At 42.8% G+C, this 17,026-nt stretch overlaps 1 protein-coding gene across 3 annotated transcripts in view; it reads left to right on the top strand.

Annotated features, from left to right (window-relative positions):
- The first annotated feature begins 3,681 nt into the window (after positions 1-3,681).
- The window catches only part of gpatch2 (G patch domain containing 2), a 31,297-nt gene continuing 17,952 nt past the window's right edge, over positions 3,682-17,026 (top strand). For 2 of the 3 annotated variants that reach the window (XM_083792649.1, XM_083792648.1), the window contains exons 1-8: positions 3,682-3,782; positions 5,467-6,171; positions 13,232-13,293; positions 14,463-14,621; positions 14,778-14,857; positions 14,980-15,044; positions 16,165-16,204; positions 16,388-16,479. In XM_083792649.1, the coding sequence (XP_083648775.1) occupies positions 5,471-6,171; positions 13,232-13,293; positions 14,463-14,621; positions 14,778-14,857; positions 14,980-15,044; positions 16,165-16,204; positions 16,388-16,479 (1,199 nt within the window). In that variant the 5' untranslated portion in view covers positions 3,682-3,782; positions 5,467-5,470. Of the gene's footprint in view, positions 3,783-3,848; positions 3,942-5,466; positions 6,172-13,231; positions 13,294-14,462; positions 14,622-14,777; positions 14,858-14,979; positions 15,045-16,164; positions 16,205-16,387; positions 16,480-17,026 lie in introns of those variants that run through there. The other variant, XM_083792650.1, reaches the window with a different exon arrangement.

Below are 17,026 nucleotides of genomic sequence, written 5' to 3'. Positions count from 1 at the left end.
TTGAGACAAAAATGTTTAATCACAATTATTTTTCATTTGTGGAGAAGAGGCAAAATCAATTATTTCCATTAGACAAAGCTGATTGCAAATGAATGGAAGTGGTAGCATTTGGAAACAAAGGCTCCATGGTGGCAGAGATAAGTGTCAGTCTCGCCCCCTGAGGTGGGACATGTGGTTTAGCTTATTAAGTAGTTTGCAAACATTTGCCCTGGTATTTACGCAAGGGTTTATATTGTCAGTGTCAAACACTAAACAAGGCACCAATACTCAAGATTTATAACTGTCAAACAGGACAAAAACAGTTTATAATTTTCCAAAGTGTCTGAGCAATGATATCACAAACATTAGAGATGAGATGAGAGATTTGTCATGTTGAAGGTCTATACTTTTGTCATGATATGGTTGGATACCACTTTCTTTGATATGATATTATTCTTTTAACCCAAATATCCTTGGCGTTTTTGATCCATGTCCTAAATTAAATAAGGTACTTTGCAATAAAACTTCCCGGCAAGTGGCAGGAAGTTTTCACGTGCACTATTTACTGCCTGACAAAATCAATCAAGCTCCATAGGATGATATTCTGCTTGGCACCTCTTCAAGAGCACTTTGCTATCATATCCGACACATTCTTTGCAAATCCCTTAGAAAATTATTTATAAAAATTAACTTCTCTTGCAGGGGGGCTCATTGAAAAGAAGAATTACATGACAGATAAAACACTTTATCACCAGTGAAAGACTAGACAATGTACTTCGAGAAATTGGGAAGAGTGGAGAAACAATGAATATTAAGTGCCCAAGAAACTAAAGCTGCTGACTAAATTGAAACCGCGTATCCTGAGGGGGCAAGGTTTCCAAATTGCTAATTACTACCTCTGAACCTCTGAAAGGGGGCTGTTTCTGATATGTTTGCTTGTGAAAGGCTTCTGCTTAATGAAGCAGTGGCTGAAGGTTTTTTTCCCCCCTTCATATTCCCACTCTCCGGTTCTCTGTGGTCTCCCCGGACAGCCTCCCAGGCCAGAACAATGGCGGACTCTCGAGCCCCGGCTGTCCCACAGGCCCGGTGAGAGGAGGCCGGGGGCTGGGTACTGAGGGGAGCCGTTCAGCATGCTGAAATATGGAGGCGACAGATAAGGTGGCAGCAGCACAGAGAGGCCTGGCTCCCATGGGCCCAAGGGTAAATTTGCAGTTATTAAGAGGAAGATGAGAGAGATTAAATGGCTTTTGTACTCATTTTCACAGACTTTCCTTTTTTATTATTTGGTCTGCCTTCATCTGAGAGATGAAAGAAGTGGTAAATGACTTTTTTTCTCTCCCCCTTCTCTTTATTCAACCACACACCAGTGTTGAGACAACCCTTCATTATTGGGAGTTTGTCACACATCATAAAACACTTATTAGGTCAGTATTGTTTTAAAAGGCTGTGGACGTGACAGCATTAGTATAGTGTGCGCTACAAGTTACAACTGATCACAATTGGGACATGGATTTGCATTTTTGTTTAAAGAAAATTAACAAAATGTTACTATTATCTTTATAATAGTCTATCTATATCCCCCATTATGGACAAGATGACTTTTTGATAAGCTTGTTGACAATTACTTTTTGTTTTATTCTTGTTTTCTATTTGTAATTTTTGTAGCATGTAAAATGAGTTATTATCGCTGTTTAAAAAATAATAAAGGTTGATTGATGCATGCCATTTGCTCTGAGTCTATCACATTTTGTTATTATTTTTCAGTTGAAAATGCAAAAAAAGAAAAAGAGAACTTTCCTAGATGTGTTAGTGTGTATAGACTTAGAAGCTTACAAACAAGCTAAACCTTTGATGGGATATCTTTCTGCAGCCATGCCTGCCAACACTCTTTTTTTTAACCCATCTCCTTCTTGGCTCCTGATTTGAAATGTTTCCTGAATTTCTCCTTATTTTTGGGCATTTCAACACTAACCCTAACCATTTCTGAACTTCTGAAGGTTTGGAGGAAAGCCTGGTCTGTGTTAATGAATCACTGTGTGAACCGGTCTGGATAAGCGGATGGTAATTTTCGTCATGTTGTAGTCACTGATTTGTAGTCATCAGGCAAGAAACCGGAATAAGAACTACACAAAATAATTTTAGGTCCTACCCAATACTTCTAATTCCGGCTTGTGGTTTCCTGACTGAGGACAAATCAGTGACTACAACAAGATGTAAGTTACCATCCGCTCCCGACCAGACCATATAAACCCGAAATGGAATGCTTCCCACAGGCTTTGTTTTACTTGCAGGCTACTGCCCTCCTAATACGTGAGGTGCCCGTTTTTTTAATATAACTTTTTGCGTTTGTATAGGAAAGGGGCGGGGCAGCGAATGAATATCTAAATACTGAATTGAGCAACTTAAAAACTGCCTTGGGTGTTCACAGAAGCCTGAGTAGACGATAAAAGGTCCAAAAGGATCCTTTAAGACCATATTTAAATTTTCCTTTTTACATTTTGGACAATATTTTACATAGGTGCCAGGATGTCCCTAGTGCCCACTGCCCACCCTCTGGAGAACTCGCCAGTTTACCAACTCGCTGCGATTTAGTGCATTTTTGTTTTACTTCACCTTCATTTAAATTACATTGAATTGAGAGGATATTGAAAGGATAGTTGTTTAGAGTTAACACTATAGAGAAAGTAGGAATGCTAAAAGTATAAACGCCAAAGTACCTCCGAAATCCGAAACAATGTAATTCATTAGTAAACAATTCCTGAAATGGTAGGCCTACTTATCATTGGGATTCACATAATCACCTTTTTATCATCATCTAGCTGACCATTTAATTGCACAAAATAGGCTCCTACTTGGCCTCACCCCCCGAACCCACCTCACCCCTGCCCACTATGACAGGCTGGAATGGCTTAGGGTCGACGACAGAGTACAGCATCTTGCAATGGGTCTGGTCCACAAGATTCGATACACCACCAAGATACCCATGTACCTGTCTAGATATACTTCCTTAATGTTAACGAAGTCCACACCCACAACACCAGAGGAAGTGCAACGAACCATGTACAACCCAGATTCGGCACAAACAAGGGACTAAATTCTTTCGCTCCTATGCCACCAAAATGTGGAACGCCCTACCAACAGTCATTAAGACATGCGAATCCCTTGACTCCTTCAATACCGCTCTCAAAGGGCACCTACGGAAGGCTGCAATTCGAAACTCGCCCCCGTAAAATCTGAATCCCCCCCACCGCCCACCCCTTTTTCCCCTCACTGTATATGTTTCTTTTCCCTTTTTCCCTCCCTTATGACGATTCAATTCCTGTTCTGTTCTTTATAGAAGTGTCTATTTGTACGTCTCTAAATGTTTTGATGAATTGAACAAGGTGGACCCTCTTGTAAACAAGTGTAATGCTTAATTGGGTCGTCCACTCACAGTTTACAGTCTTTGTATTGAGTTTGTGCTTGAAATGTACTGTAATTCTGCAAACTGTTAATCAATCAATCAATCAATCAATCAATCAATCAATCAATCAATCAATCAATAATTTCATCACTTGGAAATAAACTATAACATCGGTGAGTTTTCGCCGCGATGACTTGGTAAACTGGCGAGTTCTCCGGTATTCATGGTGCTCACCTATCCAGTATCCATTCATCTGTCGCTGGCAGGTTTAGTTGTTGGAGTTAAAGAAAAGAAAAGTGACCGGATATGACTTCATCGGATTGACAGCAGTAAGGCGGAAGTGCGACTCGTCACAGCAGCTGTGAAAACAAAACAAGCTGGATGTTGATCTGCGCTGCTGGTGAGTGGAAACACAACAACAACAACAACAACCACAACCACACATCGCTTTACTGTTACATAACATTATGATCGCTCGTACGCGACACCGTTATCACGTCAAAACGCGGTGTAATAACACACAACAACAACCTCTGTGAAGTGTTACTGCAGGAGAAATGTAAATGCGACTGTTATAATTATGTATCCTTGTCTCCCCGTGCTTGGTTGGCGTTATTATGTAACAAAGGATGCGGCAGACGGACAGCGACAGCTATTATTAATTTGATCGCGTTGTAGTGTGTGGATGAGGATCACTCGTCGTTGCATAATTATGTGTCGTGACTCGTGAGTCGTTCAGCGTAAATACACTCAAAACGAAGATGTGCAGCTTTTATGCACGTCGTATTTAACGAAGCTTTGTTGATCATTGTGCCAGAACATATCGTAGCCATATAGTCCTAGTTCTATGCTATGGCTGCTTCTCCTGCAGGCAGCTATATCCATCTTGTTTACATGTCAGCAGCATTCACTGTGTGTGTGGGCTGCTGGTTATGTCATTGTTGGTGTCATTGTCATCGTATGTCAGCTAGTGGCTATAGTGCCACAAGCAAACCAGCAATCTTCTTGAATTTAATAGGATAGGACCAACTTTAATCTAGGTCTGGGCATGGATAGATATTATATCTAATCAATATCATGATATGAGACTAGATGGCGTCTAGTCTAGGGCTTTGTATATCGTATAGTTATGTCGTTTTCTTTCTTTTGTTTTTTGTGAACAAATTTTCTCATCAATTTGTTTTACACTGTAAGGCTAAGGCCGGAACATGTGCACCATAGAGTTATATATCTATATATAGAAAATGAAATATATACTCTAAGATGTGCACGCATACATCCACAATTACCTGATTTGTTATATTGTAATATTTAATGTATTTGTTATGTTTTCCTCGTTTAAAAGGCTGCATTACAGTAGTGAACTTACTGACTGTTCTAGCTGTTTATTATTTGCCTTTATTCACTTATTAGTTATTATATTTATCTCATTGTGTAAATATTTTGTGAAAGCATCCACAATATCGACATTGAGGTATTTGGTCAAATAAACATTGTGATATTTGCTTAGCCCTAGCAGATTAGAAGATATTTGTTCATTTTATTTCTTGTTGTTCCCATCAGTCACGTAATTGTGCCTCTATGCTTGCTACTTAAACCCTCAATTTATGAGTTTCAAATGATGTCCTGACCTACACCAACACAGGTGTTTCAATTTGTCTGAACAGTCTGATTGGCGTAGTTTGGTCCCCAACATGGCAGAAGTAGGACTATATTTGAAACTCATGTTTTTTTCCTACTGTTTTTACTCTTGCCAATACTAACAACTATTGCAGTACTATATGACCATTTCTTTGTATTGCATTTGGATTGATGCCAACAGATTAATTTCGTTGTACACTTGTGTCCAATGACAAAATAAAATCCATCCATCCATCCATCCATAAATACTTAGTAAACTGACCTGAGTTGGTCTATGGCTCTATGCTACACCAAATCTACCCGAAAATAGCCAATCTACAAGCTTACAACATGTCACAACGTGACGTTGTGAGCTTGTAGTACGGCTATTTTGGGGGCGGATGTTACCCCCGGTGTTGGGTTTACTTTAAAGTGGCTAGTTGTGTGTTTTCCCCCATGCACAGCACCATGATGGATGAGCTTGTGCAGGACCTGGTGTCAGCCCTGGAACAGACCTCAGAGCAGGCCAAACTGGGGGAGCTCTGGGAGGAGATGGTGCTGAGCCCGTTGCAGCAACGGAGGCAAATCCGCCGCCGCCGAGGCCGCAAGCGTCGCTGTGACACCTCGTTCCATCATGCCCTGGAGCAAGGACGCTGCCTGAGCGAGGCCTCGGAGTCCAGCTTCGACGAGGTCAACGCTAAAGACCGCAGGGAGTACGGCGGCACCCTGGCCCCGTCGACCGTCACCGCCTCCGCCGCCAACTTCAGCGATTCTGACGACATGATCGTGACCGGCGGCCGGTGGCCCTCCTTCTCCGGCGGCTCCGCGGGGCCCAAGCAGCACTCCTGGCCGGAGTCGGACTCCTTCACCGAGAACACCCCGGGAAGGCCACTGCGTAGGCGCCGCAAGGTCAAACGCATGACCTCGGATGTGACGGTCAGGCTGCGACAGCAGTTAACGGTCTCTGGAGCGGATGGCGAGCAGGACAAGGAGTCCACGAAGCAACGGCTGTCGCGGTTGAAGAAAGGGTCGTCCGGTCACTGGGTGGGAGTAGTGGACAGACAGCCTGATGGAGCTGGGCTGATGGCAAAGGAGTGCTGCTGGAAGGATAAGATCTCACTGGAGGCCAAGGAACAGCGAGATGCCTCCGATGAGAACATGTCTGAAGGGTAATGTGTGCTGCTAACTTAACCTTTTATTGACCATATTATTCACACTGCTGCTGACATGTTGCTTACTGATAGTACTGTATGCAGGAGCAACATTGCCACTGTGTGAATATGGTGGTGAATTTTGTGCATTTCTATCACCAAGTTAGGTCTATATACAGTACGTATACACTAGTATCATGGTACATTTAGGAAAATGTGGAAAACTTTGCACATTTCCTGTTTTACCGTAACATAGGCCTACTGTACAGTACACTAAGAATGTGATTCAAGAGCATACAGCTAGGCAGAGCGCTGAAAACTATTTTTCATGTAAACTTTACCATGTACGATAAATATTTCTGTTTTCAAACTAATGGCTACGTTCCTTTGGCAATGTAGCAACAAAACAAAGTTTAACCTTGCCATTGTTTTTAGAGACAGAATTAATGTCAGGCTCGAAGTTGTGCACAAAATCCTAAAAGCCCATTTACCCTTTAAATGGAAAGTTACTAAGGCAGTTAAACCCATGATATAAAAGTCACAGGCATAACTACTATCAGACAGAACCAATTAAACAAGGCGACATTTAAGATGATCTACGCTGCCTGTCTTCATCTAGCTAGTTGTCAATATTCACTGTGTCCTCATCTAAACCAAAAAAAGAAAAAAGTATCACAATCATGCCTCTCCACTTTAAAGTATTGAGTTGACATTAAAAATGAATGATATGCTCCCTTCATCCTCATCTTCTGTGGTTGAAATGATCACCAGGGAGGGATCTTTGATAGTCTTGCCTCGGGGCAGGAGCCAGCTCATTATACTCTCTCCAGAAATATTGTCACAAATAAATAAGTGACTAGGTGTGGTATTGATTGTTTTTTAAATTAATTCCTTTTTTAGGGGGAGGGAAATCACTCAGGTAATTAAAGCTCTGCCTGTCCCAGCAGTGCACCCTCTTTTTTTTTTTCTTCTTTTTTTAAGATTTATTTTTGGCATTTCTTTGCTTTATTTTAGATAGCAGTGTAGAGGTAACAAACCAAGGGCAGAGAGAGAGAGGGGAAACATGAGAGACAAGACTGTGGTCGGTTTAAAACCCTCGACCCACCAGGCACCCTTTGCGTGTAATTCTACTTGGTTAATTGCTGCAACTGACAGCCGAAGGTGAAACGGATATGATGGTGTTAACAGCGATGTAAGTGGTATTATGGTTTCTTAATAAGTGTTAAAATAGCACTATATTCCAATAGCAATTTCTATAAAATGTTGTTTCAGTAACAGTGGTCTCCCAACCTCTCCAGCTTTTCAGTAAACAGAAAAATCATTTCCAGGTCAGGATGGCGATTATATCCAATCAGGAGAGAGAACCTGTATGAACAGGATACACAGGATAAACAAGTGAAATTGGAAGTGATGAAAAGATCAAAAGTAGCAGAAATGTATTTTTATTTTATTCTTTACAAAAACATATCACTTACATCCCCTTTAGCATTATGATGGTGTTAATTAATATTACAATAGAGAGGATGGGCTGAAACTTACGTGGTTCATACTGATTCATGACTGATCTGACTAATGCCAGATCTTTGTATCCGATTCTGATCACGATTTTGGAGACATAGCCCACTTATTTCTGATGTTTTGACTGGTAGTTTCTAAAAAATAACGAAATCAATTTTAATCTATTTGAAAAACACATTTGATTAAAGTGTTTCAATGATATATATATAATACTCAGAAATAGCTGATGTACAAGCTCACAATGTGTGCTATTTTCTCCTACTTTTGAAAAATGTTGGCCAAAATAGGGACACCAGGTTGAAAGTGGTAAACAGAAGCAAAAAGGTCAAATAATGGCCGATAGGCCCTACTATATGGGAAAAACCCATATAATGGTCTGTCTCTATTGCTGTATGTGGTTACACAACGCAGGGCTGTTGGTGTGAGCTAGTGGTGTGGTCGGTTGCTCCTGCCAGCGCTCCTCCACTGGGTATTCCCCCTTTTGATGATCTCATTATCTGCCGACCCATATATATAAATAAAGAAACTGTCTGAAGAGAAGACGTGTGTGGTAACCAATAATGTGGTAGACAGAGGGCTTTACATCTTCTGGTTTAATTTGTGCTGACCTCCGTTGGCCTCTTAACGGTACTTGTTTTCTTACTTTATGGAAAAATCAATAGCCGTTGTGACAGAAAACAGCTCCGGAGAAGAAATAAATGGGAACACTGTGGCACGCTGTCAATCATTTCTCGCTCGCGCCATACAACACTCTTGATTGCTGCACGGTAGACTGCCACCCGCGGTACTGAGGGCCCAACAATCCAATGGCCAAATCCTGATGGGGGGCCAAAGGATATGGAGGAATGGTGGCAGTGATGAGCATTTGACAGCGGTACAACAACAGTATTTAGACCCAGAGAGTCACACAACAACCGTTGATGTTTATTATGAACCATTCTGATCGGCTTTCGGCTCCATTTATTCAGTTAACCTTTCTTTGTGCATAATGCGTCTGGTCTTGTAAAGACCTTTACACTTCATCGCACGGCGGTGGTACGTGCCAAAATTAGGCGATGTGTACAAGCTCGGTATACGATGAGTTGTTATTGTAGATCAGCTATTTTCATTTGCTTATACTGTAAATTAAGCAAATGTCCCGTCCCTCAAGGTCATTCCCTATGTGCACACGGAGCTTTAGCCTTTAGCCACCCAAGTGCATTATGGGGGAGCAGATGTTGGCAGCTCCAGCTGGGGTCCACACCCTTGATTAGACCTGCCCTGGACCGGTCTGCTGGCAGGGAGCCCACCTGGCGTCCAGGCTGGCCCAGCCAGCAGGCCTCACCTGTGGGGAGACACTCTCCCCGGCACAGCCTCTGTCCTCAGATGGGTGGCGGTGCTTACTGGAAATGTTCTCGACGGCGGACCGCAGCCGCTTAAAACAAAAGCAATGTCATTGTACATGCTTTTCTCACACGCCAAGCTCCATCACTCTGTAATTTGTATTTTCTTTTTAACTCTTGAATAGTTTTTTGGTAAAGCTGTGTGCTCCATTTGCCGAAGTTCATTTTCATAAATCTCTGAGACTAATCCAATTACTGCAGCTCAGGGAGGGTGGGATAACCTTATAATCAGACGCCCATGGAAGAGGGCATGGATTTGGGTTGGGGTGGCTTGTTTGAAGAGCCCACAGATCCATTGTTATCAGTGCTTTGCCCCCCCTACACCCCACCCTCCCAGCCCCTCGTCTCATGATTTTTCTTTATTCCTCTGCAGAATGAGCCCGGGCTCAATAAATGGTTGCTGGCCCATAATCTCTGTGCAAACTGGTCTGCCTCTCCCAGGAGCTGGGGATTATATCCTAATGATTAGTGCTCATCTGGCTACTATGTTTTTGCTTCACCTCTCTGGCTTGTATTGAGACAACGGGGCTGTGTGGGGAATCGATTCGTTCAGCCTCAAAACACTGGAATGCACTTCTTATTTCTGCCCTTGTCTCTGTTGCACCATGGACTTGTGGCGTATTAGCTAATTAAGACTTAGTTGTTATTATGGCGCCTAATGCTCAATAAGTTAGTTGCCTTGTTTATTTTTCTACGGGGGTGGGGGGGTGAGAGTGTTTTGGCATGCGTTTTAATTACTGTATATGCGTACACAAACACGACCAGCCATGCCCACATGCTTATATCTGTACAAGCAACAAAAGCCAACTTCCACGTGTCAACTTTACTTGACAAAGGTCATTGTAGAAGAAAGAGAAGAGGTGTTTCTGTTGGTCCCAAGAAAAATGGCTACATCAATTATTCATGACATTAATTAGGCAGTACTTAATGGAAACGGTCTCACGTCGGCCTTGGGCTGCTCCAAGCGACACAGCATCACATTACACCTTTAATACGGATAAATACTTAATAGGCGGCTCTAATTAATTGTTTATACCTGTGATTCCTTTTCAAACTTTGCACAAAATCCCTTCTATAAGAAGCAAACACATTTTTCAACGGAGCAAATGGTGGAATGACAAGTTGTTAATCATTGTAGCGTTGTTTTGACGGGGTCTCAGATTTCAGAAGTCAGCGCCTTATTGAAATGATAGCATAGGGTGACGGGTCCTTGGTTAGCTTTTATTACCACCACAGTGGCACGCACGCACACACACACACACACACACACACACACACACACACAGAGAGAGATTGTTTTTTTACAGTTACATTAGCACTCTGGAATTGGCTGTGCACTTGTGCGAGAGTGAGAGAGACAGTAGCAGGAAGTGTTTAGGGCAGTCCTCATTTTATTTATGTTTTATTCCATGCACATCTCTTGTAAATCTCTTGTGTAGTGTAGTTAGAATGTTCATTGCTCAACTTCACCAAACCGAGTATGCTGGTATGCACTAGTATGCAGCCAACACTATTTTACAGAAATGGTGATTTCATCAACAAACCGATTAGAATTTCCTTAGTCGAGGACAGCGGTAGAAAGGTTGTGGAATGAGCAGACAATCAAAAGGTCCATTAAAGTTATTCTTACAGAGCGTGCGTGTGGTTGTGTCTGTCCTCTGCTGATGTTGCGCAGGGAGCTGTGTGCTCCAGATGTTGACCCATGTGTCCAGGGATTTGGCACAGCTGAGCAGGGGCCTGGGGAATGGGAGTCTGGAGAGAAAGAGAGAGAGGGGGGGGGGTGTTCCAGGACCGCTTGGCTCGACCAGACGTCTTCCGAGGTTCCCCAGAGAGGCCTGGTCCCTCTCACATCTGCTCGTAGGGTGTGTGAGGGGAGATGATGCCGTACCATCTGGCTGGAGAGGAGACACACGGCCTGGATGGCCGCTAGTCTCACGCCGTCGTCATCGAGGCACGCCTCCGCAATATGGCAAAACACCATATCAGCGTGTCTCTGACCCCGCCAGCCGCTCCCGCGCCGTAGACCAAGGTCAGCGCTGATCCACAGCAAAGCAAAATGCAAGGCAGTCAAGAGCGTCGGGCTCTCCCAGCGGCAAACACGCTCCTGAAGGACTTAGAAATAATGGCTGCTTGCTGTTGCCTGAGCTTGCAGGCTTTCTGTGAAAGGATTGGAAAATGTCTGAAGTTCGCTGCCTGCACTGATGACGTTCCAACATGGATTTAAACAAGAACATCATTTCATAAGTTAGAAGTTAGAAATGTGTGTACTTGCAAAAGTCTATGCACTGTAGTACATGCAATTTCTTTCTTTCGTTTTGATTACAAAATGTCATTAACCCTGACATCCCTATTCGAGGCTTTATGTGTGTGCGACGTGCGTGTGTATTCTAATATATATATATATATATATATATATATATATATCCATCCCAAATTTATACATATTATGTTGGAGATACAGTAAGGCTTGTGGTTAAAAACAGAGAAACAGCCACTATCAACATCAGCGCTCTCCTTCCAGGTCTCTATGACCTTGGAGTGTCTGGAACCCCAGTTCAAGGTGTGACAGAAGCAGCGAGACCCAGCAGGCCTGTCCGGGAGGTGAAGGGGGGGGGGGGGGGGGGGGGGGGGGGGGCCTGGGGGTGTACTGTGGAGAGGGGCAGCCATGGAGCAACCCAGGCAGCAGCAGCAGATGCTATAGCCTAGAGCCCGACCGATGCCACATTTTTTTGGGCCGATCCCGATTTTGGAGAGTCCTAGATCACCGACTGACAGATATTTGTTAACCCATTTTGACCTGAGATCAGATTCTAAAAGTGTCTTCTACATCCTGACAGTTTTCTGAAAAAGCTATGTTTCTATGTCAGTGGTTCTTCAATTTTTTCAAAAATAGCAGATCTACAAGCTCGTAGCTACTACTCGTAGCTACTACTACTAATAATAATAATACATTAGCGCAAATAATTATATTAACCACTAAGTCACTTAAGCCCTATTCAAATAAAAATGTTCTCATAAGTACATGCCCAAAACAGGCATGCCAGATTGAAAGTGGCAGCATATTTGCCGATACCGATATAATCCAAAACGTCAAGTAATGGCCGATATATGGCCAAACCGATATATGGGTCTGTCTCTACTTTATCCAGTGGTGTGTGTGTGTGTGTGTGTGGGTCTCCTCTGTGTGTGTGTGTATGTGTGTGTGTGTGTGTGTGTGTGTGTGTGTGTGTGTGTGTGTGTGTGTGTGTGTGTGGGCGGGGGGGGGGGCTCCTCTCCTGTCATCCTCCACAACGCAGGCCAGATTAGATTGGAGCTGACAGCAGAGGATATTCAATTAGATTGTGCATGTCACTCAGTGGCTTCCATCAGAGTCCTTCCCCGTGCCTTTGTGTGTTTGCCGTGGAAACGAGGCTGAGCTCTGTCTTTTTGTGTCATTTTGCATTTATGTCGACCTCTAACTCATTATTTGTCTTCTGGGATGTTTACATGGTCGAATGGCGGTGTTTCTGTGGGCTTGTGAAGTCTTGATTCGCATTGTTGACATTTAAAATGCACAAACGTGATGGCGTGACCCAAGAAACCACTTGGAAACCAAAACTGAGTTCTTTGCGAGTCCACGCTATGTGGGGTCGAATGTGGGGCCACCACTGGGCGCCAGTGGGGCCAATTGGAGAGAGAGGGAGAACAAGAAATAGGCCTTTGGCAATAGGAGGGCTGCAGCCAGAGGCTATGGCTGTTTTAGTGTTTTAGTACCTTGGCATGGAAAGATCTGGGAACCTCTGACAGAGCAGTGGTTCTCAAAATGTGTGCCTTGGGATTTTGTGACAATATATTCGACTGTTCTTTTAATTTAATATATCTGTAATTTGTGCCCAGGAAGAGTAGCTGCTGTCGTGTATGCAGCAAGCTAATGGGGATCTAATAAATAAATCTAAATCAAATCCAATCCACCCAATCCAATCCAATTATGGTGTCCAAAACCTGGTGTCCATATTTTGGTCATGTGATAAAGGGCATTATGGCATTAGATACAGTACATGTGTTCCATGAGATTTTCACTTGCCCACTGGTGTGCCTTGGTCACAAAAAGTTTGAAAACCACTAGCTTACATGTCTATTGGTTATTATATAGGATTCAATAATGATTAAATGATTATGTCTGTGTTTTTCTCTTACAGGGAAACTAGCAGTATATGCAGCAGTGATCCTGGCCTATATACCACCGATGAGGGACGACAAGGTATTCACGTTGTCTTACATGACTTTGACATAACTTGTTATTGTAAAGATTAAACTAGGATGACTAGATCGCTTACATTTCATGAGCTTTCATTAGTTAGGTTTCATCGGAGCAAAAATGGAAATAAAATGTAACCTTACTATTTTTATTTATTTATTGGAGAGTGTTTGTGTGGACATGAAACCTTGTTTGTCAAAATAATAAAAATAATAAGGGTAATAATAACCTGTGTAAAGAAGTTATAGTTTTAGTCAGAATCTCTAATACGTTAAATTTGTTAAATATTTATAAAACCCAGATAGACGTGTGACCAATAGCAATGATCCATTGAAAAATAAATAAATAACTATGGGCTAATTCCTCGCACGTGCGAACATTAAAAGGAATTCAGATTCTGAAGGTTGTATTCGTAACTCTGAGAATGCAGAAATGTACATGAAATGAACACAGGAGATTTAACGACGTATACTGCCAGAAAGGTGAGTGTACGTATATCTACGTTTCGGGGATGCCGGGGCGACAGAGAGCGGTTTTGGTACAACCATGGCGTGGGTGGACGGTTGCTGGGCATCCAGGCGACTCTAATAAGACGTTGTCATGTGGTGTTAATGAGCGGCGAAGCCTTTGCTAATCTCATTAGGTATTGGAGGGGGCCTGGCGGCCTCTTGATTTAACAGTTGTCACTACACCTTGACTGAGAGAGGCATGGTTCCTTTATGTGCTCAGCTGACTGACAGCTCTGCTGTGCAGCGTGTCGGGGGAGGAGGAGAGGCCTTCCGTATAGGCTCATAGTACAGCGTTCAAACATCTGCCTTCTGCACTGCTAATGTGGTAATGGGTGGATACTACTGGGATATGGACAAACATCCAATGTCATAATGTTGATATCGATATTGTAATGATGATGTCGTATTGTGACGATCGTATCGTTAAATAGCGGAAATATATCAACTGTAAAGCTCACAACGTGTCACAATCCAACATGTGAGCTTGTAGATCGTATATATTCACTATAATTACATAAAAATAAATATGGCTTAAGTGATTAAAACCAGTAAGAGACTATCACAAAATTCCGATATCCCAATTCCCAGACTACATCTAGTCTCATATCATATAACCTTGCTCTCTCTCTCTCTCTCTCTCTGTCTCTCTCTCTCTCTCTACAGGTGATGATGAGCAGAGCGACTGGTTCTTTGAGGGGGACTGTGGGGGGGTTAAGGGGGTCCCCGGTCTCCTGACCAGCTGGGACTCAGACAGCCAACTTTCCCTGGAGGACAAACGTCCGTCGCCCACCTTCCTGCAGCCTGCACGTCCCTCTCAGAGAGGTGATGAGTTACTTTACGTCGTGCACAAAATTCTCATTGACTTGTTTTTCATCACAGGAAACCTAAGTGTGTGTGTGTGTGTGTGTGTGTGTGTGTGTGTGTGTGTGTGTGTGTGTGTGCCTGTGCCTGTGCGTGTGTGTGCGTGTTCTTTCATAGGGTATCATGCCCGCCTGAACCGTCTGCCTGGTGTCGCTGCACGCTGTGTCAGAAAAGGCAGACAGAGGCTTCCCAGCAAGGTTTATAATAATAATAATAATAACGTTTACACCAGTTTATCATTTTGTCTCATACGTAATCAATAGCTTGTATTGTATAAGTAATGGGTTGTATAATGTAACTGCATTTTGTTTTTGAACAGGACAACAGTATGCCAGTGTTTGTGGAGAGATTGAAGCGTTTCTCTCAAGATCCTTACCAGAGAGAGTAAGATGCCTTTTTTATTCAGATTGCTTTTGTTCGCTCCTCTCAACTGGCCGGTCTCAATCATAAGATTTTGTTACATAACATTGGGTGTCTGTAAAGATTTCTGTTACCTGCTTCCTGTTACCTGTTTCTTGGTCATGTGACCTGAGTAACCAATACTGTTGAACCAATGACTACTTCTACATTTCATGAGCTGTTGTTAGTCAGGTTTCACCTGACAAAAAAAGAAAGAAGAAATGAAATGAAAACAGATCATTACTGCGTCATGTTGACAACAAACTATACAAAAAAAACCTGTCAAACATTGGCCAAATTGTCAAATAATATAAGAATGAGGCGTGGATCAGCTATTTTCACAGCTGTGTAAAAAATATTGTTTTCACAATATGTATCTGTGGAAACATGCCTTAACTCCTACAATTCTTCTCAGTGCTTCTCAGGGTGGGCGGTTCCAGTTTAAATAATAATTATTATTATTATTTTGGATCTCTAATGTTGAGGACATTGTATTACTATTGATGATCATGTCAGTCTTGCTTATAGAGGGATGGTGGATCTGGGATCTGAGACCCTTCAAAAAAATGTGAAAGATATTCACAGGAAAATAAATTCTGAGATTTACTTCCTTGCTGGCAGCATGCAGGAGGAATTTGGCACTGTTCATTACGGCAGATTAGCCGCAGACCAGACAGTCAAACAGAGTCTCAGACTAATCTCTCAAGAACAGATTCCGTGCTGCGCTATTGAATTTTAATCTGTCAGCAGGGCCATTCAGAACATGTAGACATTGTTTATAGTGGGAATGAAAACACAGGCACACCACAGGAAGTGGAGGGCTGAGGGCGGGCCAAACGGGCCAACATCCTGTTATACACATTCTCTTGAGGCCTGCCCCCAGAGGCAAGTTCAAAGGAAACAAACAGCAGAGGGTGCTATTTGTTATTTTTTGCACAGACACACACAGACCCTCTTCTAGATGGCTGGGCCCCAAGGTGCCACGGCGTCACAATAATCCACTCTGGTGAAGCATGGAGTCATTGGAGGATATGATCACACTTGTCCATCTGTTTCCATCATCATTTTGCATTCACTAATTCAGCTTTGATTATCTCCCCTGTAGCTTTTGGCTGCCTGCTATTGGAAAACGAGACCGAAGCCAGGTATTTTACAATGCCATTATTTTCTCACTTTTGTTTATCTTATATTTGGAGTATTTATGCATTTTTTTAATTTTGTTTTACCACAGTTTGTTCAGATTCTACATTAGAAATTAGGAAACAGTCAAAATGTATCTTAAGAATACACAATCAGATATTCATACCCTTGTTATTATTTCCCCCCAGCACAACCCTTTGTGTGCATTGCCTGTGTATCCTATTGACATGGTGCCAGAGAGCTCCCACCGCAAATGTTCCTCCACTGTCTGTAAAAACAGGTAGGACGACGTGTATGATGAAGTAGACACTTAAAGCCTCCCCACTGGAGACTTTATTGAATCTTTTCCATTAAAGCTCAATATGTTGATGGACTAATCTGTTTTCAACATACTTGAATTGGTTTACTGTAGGTTACTTTTTAACCAGTGTCACCTCTAGTATGGTTTGTTCCTCAGAGACTGTGTGTGCGTGTGCGTGCGTGTGTGTGTGTGCGTGCGTGTGTGTGTGTGTGTGTGTGTGTGTGTGTGTGTGTGTGTGTGTGTGTGCGCGTGTGTGTGTGTGCGCGCGTGTGTGTGCGCGCGCGTGTGTGTGTGTGTGCGTGCCCGTCTGTGTGTGTGCTGCATGCATGGATTGTGATGAATGACCTAACTTTGCAAGCTCCTGTGAATCTCACAGGTTCTGCTGAAAGACAGCCCCAGGCTGTATTGTTTTAGTGTCCCTAGTATACTGAGCATGTCATAATACACTCAAATAGCTGATCTACAAGCTCACAATGCATCACAGTGTGATTTGACGAGAACTTCGTAGATCAGCTATGTTCGTTAT

The sequence above is a fragment of the Protomyctophum parallelum genome (assembly GCF_964188405.1).
Source record: "Protomyctophum parallelum genome assembly, chromosome: 20".
NCBI classification, from domain to species: domain Eukaryota; kingdom Metazoa; phylum Chordata; class Actinopteri; order Myctophiformes; family Myctophidae; genus Protomyctophum; species Protomyctophum parallelum.
The sequence above is the reverse complement of the archived record's forward strand: the minus strand, read 5'-3'. Positions and strand labels throughout refer to the sequence as shown.